Genomic DNA, 7581 nt, shown 5'->3' with positions numbered 1-7581 from the left:
AAAATATTTTAATATATAACATAATATTTAAGGACCAAAGATCTGAATTTATGATTAATTCGCTCATCTAAATTACTAGGACCCCACACGAAATTGCGTGGACCCAAAGAGTTTTATAACTATGTACTTAAATTTTTTCATAACATGTGATAAATTATTTATTTCTATCACACTCCCTAAATCTATTTAAATTTAAAGAAGCAATATACTTGCTAGTTACTATCTATGTTTATAAAATTGAAAATGCATTCATAATTCAAATATTATTCATTATTTATATCTGAAATGATGATGGTAAATAAATAATAACTATAATAATTAAATAAAAAACAATTGTAATGAATAATAATGATACAGGAATGTATTTTTGGTGTATTCTACACTAAATCAATGTCTATATTTTGACTGGTTATTTAAAGTGTAAAGTGCTAGTTGTAACAAAGTTTGATTGAACAATTGGAAAAAATTCAGAAATTATTAAATTGGAGATAGGTAGGTCAATCATTGCTATAATTATTGGAGCACCGAGTATGCTAGTACTTGCAGTGTACTTCAGCTTTTAAGTAACATATCTGAGAGCTAGCGAGAAGTTAGCTGCACAATTGTGATGAATTGTTTTGCTCGTTATGAATTTTCTAATTTTGTTAATCCACTGTCAAGTTGACTTCAGAATTGAATGAACAATTTTGACTTATTCAAAACTATAAGTAGTTTGAAAATATTGATAAAGATGCTCCTTGCTTTGATGATAATGAAGACATTTGTGAATTTGTAGTACAAAATATTCTTAACAAGGAAGTTGGAATCAATGGAGAAGAAAAAAATAATGTCCTAGATGCTAATCCATTAGTTACAGCTAGAGAGGCTAAAAATATGCAATGATTTGTTGCACAAGTTTTTCAAGTTTTTTTTTTAAAACTTATTTTGGTTTATATGGCCAAATGGGTAAATGAATTTAGTTCCAACGTGTCCATATAAAGCAGAATCCAAACCCTAATTAATTACATACTAATTTTTGTATAAAAAACTTATTCAAAATTAAGTACATACAATATTTTTATAATTTATACTAAGCAAATCAACGATTTTATTTTTGAAAAGAAAGTAATATATAATATAATATGTATTATGTATAGGTATATAATACATTATCAATTATCATTTATCTAAAATTATTTAATATGATGTAATAAATTGAAATCAACATTAACCTAATATTTGAATTGCAGGTATTATAATACATCTTTTTTAATAGATATAGTGCCTCTGCCAATATGTAACAGAATAAATAGTATTTCTGTTATAATATAATTTAGTCAGTGTTATCAATGCTCTTTAAGTTATAATTTTAATCATAGGTAAGAATCTTCAAGAAATATAGTTTGTATTTGGTCTTGTCAATCTATTTATTATTAGTTATTATTGTTTGGGTTTACGTTGACGACCCTAAGAGGTAATCACATCAGGCATAACAAAGTGTTATCAGATACCAGATTTATTATACATATATAATAATATAGGTACAATGTTTTGAGACTTGCATATTAAAATATAGGATCATCTGATTATTTTCTATGCTAGATATTATTGGTATAGAACTAATAAACTTGACATGAACTCTCTTTTAAAGTTATAATACATGTAGTTGACTATGATATGACCAGTATGCAATATGTAACATTATGTTAGTACTAAAATGTTACTTGCTTGGAACATCCGTAATGGTAAAAAACAAAATTTAATAAGAAATAAAGAATAAAAGAATATATTATATAGTTATAAATCAAATTAAACATAAAATATACAGTGTAATTTAAAAGCAATAAATAGAACCTAACCCAAGTGATAATATGTTAAATTTAATTTTGTCATTGATGGTCTTCAATCTATAAAATAAAAGAAGAAAAAAAAGACACTTTGAAGAAAAATTGCTTAATTTTCTGAATTATTGGAGTAACTTTAATATAAAATTATGAACATATTATCTTAATTACATTTTTAAGAAGCAAATTAAATATTTTTGAAGTAAATACAAATTTGAATAATCATCATTTACAAATAAAAACCTCATACTTATTATAATACCTATTCATACTAAATTTGAGAATTTACTTAAAATCATTGAATCCAAATAGTTTATAACAGTACTATTGTTTATTCCACATCTAAATAAAACTCTCATTACATTTCTTACATTTTTTAAAAAAATCATTAAATTATAGAATATTTTATGAATAACATATATTCTCAACTCCTTGTGAAAATATATTGCATCTTGCATGCCGACGAAATACATTTGTACATTACCTTTAACATATTTAAAGAATTTAAATGAATAATGCTTACTACTAAATCCAAGTTCTATAGCTTACTTATATTTCACCAAATAAAAATCACTACTAATAGAAAACTGCACATTATTTGTTTGTATCTTAAGCATAATTTATTTGATAGGAAATATAATAGTATAAACATCATGAATAATTTTAAATGGTATATTTATTTATAGAAAATATAGGGAACATTATGGATTTGTCAATTAAATATATAAGACTTGAGTAGGATATTATTTTACAATACTAAGCTGTACAATATGATTCTTTTTAAGCTAAGAAATGAATTATTTTTGAAAAAATATTCTAGATATTTATTTTAAGTTAAATAAAACTGATTCTCTAAGTGTTTTATAATTATGTTTTTGATGTAGCTTATTACTTATTAGAAATATAACATTAAAATAAGATTTTAAAAATCTTTAACATCTAGTATTTAATTATTAAAATAAAAATATTTAAATAAATAAAATAAATATATAGTACTAGTAAAAATTTATCAATTAGAAATTTATTTAAAATTTTTCAATTTATGGCAATTCTTTCTATCATAATAATAAATACATACATGACACTTAAAAATCAATTTTTTAAAACATTATAGTATTTTTTATAATTAGCTATTTCAAAACAATATATTCATACATCTTTATTAAAATTTGATTAACTAAAATCCAAAAATTCTATAAGAAAAAAAAAGAAAAATGGCCAATATTTATTATGATACTTGCTATTGATAATTCAATTATAATTTTATAAATATAAACTGTCAACTAAGTAATGCTGTTAATGCATCAAAAAATGTTGGCCGATCTTTAATTTGCATTGAAGCAATAGATGAATCAAAGTAATCTAATGAAATATCTATATTAGTTTTATTGGCTACTTGCTCAAATGCTTTTCCAAAAAAACTGAAACATTAAAAATAATTATAAAAGTACAACTTTAAAATTAAAAATTATAAGTGATTCATAATATTGGAACTTAAAATATTTATAAATACATTAAATAGAAATTACATTCATATTCAATTTTTCAAGAAATAATTGAATGTTTTAATTTAAATTTACTGTTCATGAAACTATACGTATATTTTTTGATAAATAAATAAAAATGTTCACTACTTAATATATGAAAGTATCATTAATTCTATTAGTAATAATTTCAGTGAAAACTAACTTCTTACAAAATTTTATATTTTTAACTGGTTTATACTTATTTTAATGTTAGAATAATTTTAAGTTACAATATCAATTAATATTAGTTATCACTTGTCACTTATTACTAATCGTAATTCAAAACTAATATATAAAATTTAAAAATTTTACCTTCTAGGTAATGATTCTGTTATAGGAGGAATACCAACTATAATACAAGTATCTTTGTCTGAATCAAGAACTGCTGAAGCAATTAATGGTAAACGAGTGTTTTTATTTTTATGTGATGATGCAACTTGAGCCCGCAATGCAAATGTAGCTAACATAATTAATAGTTGTGGATTGGAATAATGCTGTGAATTTAATGTACCCTGCAAAATTATTAAAATTATTTTATTTAAAATTGTTATAAAAAATTTGAGCTTGGGAGGTAGATATATTACTGAAATTACAGCTAATTTGTTACCTCTTGGATAATTAAATAATAAAATGGACCCGCTAATATCACTTGTCTCATATCCAATGCTGCCTGTATGTGTCTAAACATATTAGTTAATATCCATTTGGCTCTTTCTATTCCTTCATCTAATAAATTTTTTTTGGATCTATAATAATTTTTCACAGTTAAATATTAGTTTAATATAATATAAAATTCATAATTATATTTATTGCAAATACTTACCGAGACAATGAATCCATTGTATTATAAAAACACTCTGTAGATGAATTTCCATGAATCTAAAATGTTTTAATTCTATTGTATATATTACATATACACACATATTGATAATATTTTTTCACAACTTACATTACTTTCCAAAGTAGCAATCATTGAATAAACATAATCAGAACTTTGATACCGGGTTTTAAAACCTTGATGTAATATAAATGAAGGATAAGTCAAGTGTAACAAATTATGAGTGTTAGACATTTTTTCCATCATCCCAAAAAATTGTTTTCGCAAATTTAAATCCATAGAATGGTACATTTGACGACTTTCCGATAAAGGTAACCTTTAACAAAATAGATTTTTTTTTTTTAAACGGAAAACTATAATTAATAAAACTAATGATTTATTAAAAAAAACCTACAACAGTAGACTTAATTAAAATTATTTCTATTAACCTAATCTAACTTGAGGTACTAATTATAATTACCCCATCTCAGCTAAAATTTGTTTTAATCTTTTCTCTCCTTTTACAGTCCAAAGTTTTAAAGATACAGCTGTAAACATAGAGTATCGAAGGCTAGATTCAATTGTCCAATGCCTGTATAAGGCTAATAACAAACTGAAAAGTATATTATTAATATTTTAATTTCTATATTTGAGTATATGTATAGTTCAGGAAGTATTACTCACTCTTTTTCAGATTCAATTCTTAAATTTGAAGTATCGTTTGAAGGTACAGTTTGTGATATAGAATTTAAATCACTATAATTAATAATAGGTTCACAAATACGACCAATATGATCACCAATCAACTCAACTTCTTTTAAATAACGCATATTTTCAGTTTTACCAAAAATGTATTGCTCAGTTATACCAATAATACCCCACCTAAAAATATATTGATATTAAGAATAATAATTAGACAAATAACTATAATTTAATAATTGTAAATTAAAGAATAGTAAAATAAAATTATTTCTTCCCGCTCTACCATCACTATAAAAAAATTAAGCTTACCACAATATATCAATAGATTCTCTATGTAATTTCCAAGCAAGATCATACATTAATATAGCACTCTAAAAAAACAAAAATTAATTAATATATAGAATATTAGTTAAACTTTTCTTAAAAAAAAAAAATAAACAAACCGATCTTCCATAATATGAAAATTGAGTGTAATCAAATAAAAGTTTTTTTCTTTTTTCTTCCCAATTTCTTCTTTCTTTTCTTTTTATGAATGCATTTTGTTGAAGCGTTCTCCTTTTGTTTTGACGTTTCTCAATAGAATCATTATTTGAGTCATTGTTTAGATCATCAGAATTAGAATCTTCTTCAGATGACTAGAATTATATATATAAAAAAATACATATTATTTACACGTTTTAAGTTTCCAAGAATAAGTTTTTATTTTACCTCTTCATCAATAAATATATCATCAAACTCGGGTATTTTTTCATCTCCCTCAGGAGTAGCGAGAATTCTTATCTGAAATATAAAAATATAAATTTTAAACTATTATACTACAAGTATATAGAAAGTAGTAATATTTACTTGTGAACTACTGTATACATTGCAGATATCTGTAGGTCTATGACTATCAGTAATAAAAAAAATTATATCTTCCTCTGGTTCTAAAATGTCTACTATATCTAATGAACCACCGCAGTTAATTAACACTATATGCTTTATCTATAAATTAGAAAATATTTTTTTAGCAGGTTAATAGTTTTTATTTCCAACAAATTAAGCTAATGAAGTAAAATCAATTAAAATCATTTACTTCTGCTTTTTGTTCCTCGTAAGTTTTTTTTAATTCAGTAGTAGTTTTGACAGGCACAAGTACATAAACTACATTATCAAAACGTAATATATATTGAAATATTTTTGCAGCACAAATTGCATCCACGTCATAATTTACTAAAATTAAAATTTTCTAAACATAATAAATAAAAACAATTAAACAATAATAAAACATAATTTTGAAAATTGACATATTAAAATTACAAGACATTTAAGGAGCTTTTGATGTTATATTCTTAATTTGTTTTGTAATATTAGATAATATACTTTCATATAATTAAATTTACAAAATATGTTATTTAGCTGTAATTTAAGGATACCTAATTGTATTTATATGACTAATAAGACTAATGAAAACTTCTGTGTTTATTAAATCAATGTATTTTAGGTATATTTAAAATGTATATATTATAAATGTATATTGATTCTTCAAAGAAATGTATCTATATAAATAATAAATTATAGTAATTAATAATTTTAAAACTTATTACCAATAATAGTTATTAATGTACAGTGTGTCTACGAAAATAAAAAAAACATTCTACAACTTAGTACCTAATGAATACATATTTTTGAAACTGATTTACAGTTTGCATGTGCAGAATGTATAAGATAAAACAAATTATAAATTAGAGTAATTGACAGTCCAGTAATCTAGTTTCATACATTGCAAACCAAATCAAAATCAAAAATGAATATTTGAGTGTTTCCTGCTTCCACACACACAATATTATGTAATATATATAATGTGAAGAGTATAGTTATTGTTACATAATCAAATAGGTAATGCTACATTTTAAACATAATATCATAATAAGTATACTTAAATAGTTATATTATTCATCTATAATATATTAAAATGTGTAATCATTACCTATTCAAAACCACATGGTATAGATCAACTTTTCTTTTAATTCTTAAAATATAAGGTACTAATGTTGTTGTAACAAGGCAAATACAGACAGATTTTATACATCATAATTATTGTTTATTGTCTTATATTATATTTATATTGATCAGGTAGGTAGATTACTGCCTAACAAAATGTTAGAATTTTCTTTATAGTGCCCAAAAGACAACAAAACTTTAATGCGGCCTTGGATGATCCTTATGCTTGTGGATCCAATACAAAATGCTTTTGATTTGTCATAATAAAACTATGAGCACTATATGAATATCAGTGAGTAAGTGAACTAAAACATTGCGTTTCAAAATTAAAAACACGGTCGTGCGCGAGTACTATGATACTCCTGACTTCCTGAGCAAGATTAAACGAACTATTTACGCCGGAACTACTTACATTTTTTGAGACAACGTCGTAAAACTCTTTTACCAGATCGTCGACAAACATTATCACTGAGTTGCTCGACAAGTCCACATCACGCTTAAAATTCAAAAAATAATATTAATAACGATTAACAACGACGTAGCTATCGCGATTGCGAATTCGCGACTAATTAACAGTTAGGTATTAATAAAATAGGTAGGTAGGTAATGTTTGCAACGTTCACACGATATCGCACGTACGATTTTATTCCTTCAAAAGTAATAGATGTAATACCGAAAAGCTACCTAACCTAAATTAAATATTTATTACTTATAGTACGAATAGATAAAC

The 7581-nt window shown here is 23.7% G+C and overlaps 1 protein-coding gene across 1 annotated transcript; it reads right to left on the bottom strand.

The window, feature by feature from the left end:
• Nucleotides 1-2873: 2873 nt before the first annotated feature.
• On the bottom strand, nucleotides 2874-7581 carry LOC132927602 (cell division control protein 45 homolog). The gene is made up of 13 exons (XM_060992162.1): nucleotides 7264-7581; nucleotides 5944-6096; nucleotides 5715-5852; nucleotides 5577-5648; nucleotides 5312-5503; nucleotides 5178-5239; nucleotides 4851-5048; nucleotides 4648-4779; nucleotides 4299-4503; nucleotides 4173-4228; nucleotides 3957-4095; nucleotides 3662-3861; nucleotides 2874-3244 (listed from the first exon to the last, which is right to left on the bottom strand). The coding sequence occupies exons 1-13, from the start codon at nucleotides 7312-7314 to the stop codon at nucleotides 3103-3105; spliced, it is 1740 nt and encodes a 579-aa protein (XP_060848145.1). The 5' UTR covers nucleotides 7315-7581; the 3' UTR covers nucleotides 2874-3102.

The sequence above is a fragment of the Rhopalosiphum padi genome, chromosome 3, assembly GCF_020882245.1.
Source record: "Rhopalosiphum padi isolate XX-2018 chromosome 3, ASM2088224v1, whole genome shotgun sequence".
Taxonomy (NCBI): Eukaryota; Metazoa; Arthropoda; class Insecta; order Hemiptera; family Aphididae; genus Rhopalosiphum; species Rhopalosiphum padi.
Note: the sequence above shows the minus strand (reverse complement) of the source record. Positions and strands in the feature narration are given on the sequence as shown.

Excerpts from the sequence above, each read along its gene's own strand:
- LOC132927602 (XM_060992162.1), bottom strand. The coding sequence starts at position 7,314 with ATGTTTGTCGACGATCTGGTAAAAGAGTTTTACGACGTTGTCTCAAAA. Across the intron at positions 5,049-5,177 it reads GAATCTATTGATATATTGTG|GTGGGGTATTATTGGTATAA; the intron begins GTAAGCTTAATT and ends ATATATTTTTAG. Across the intron at positions 4,229-4,298 it reads TTGCTACTTTGGAAAGTAAT|ATTCATGGAAATTCATCTAC; the intron begins GTAAGTTGTGAA and ends AAAACATTTTAG.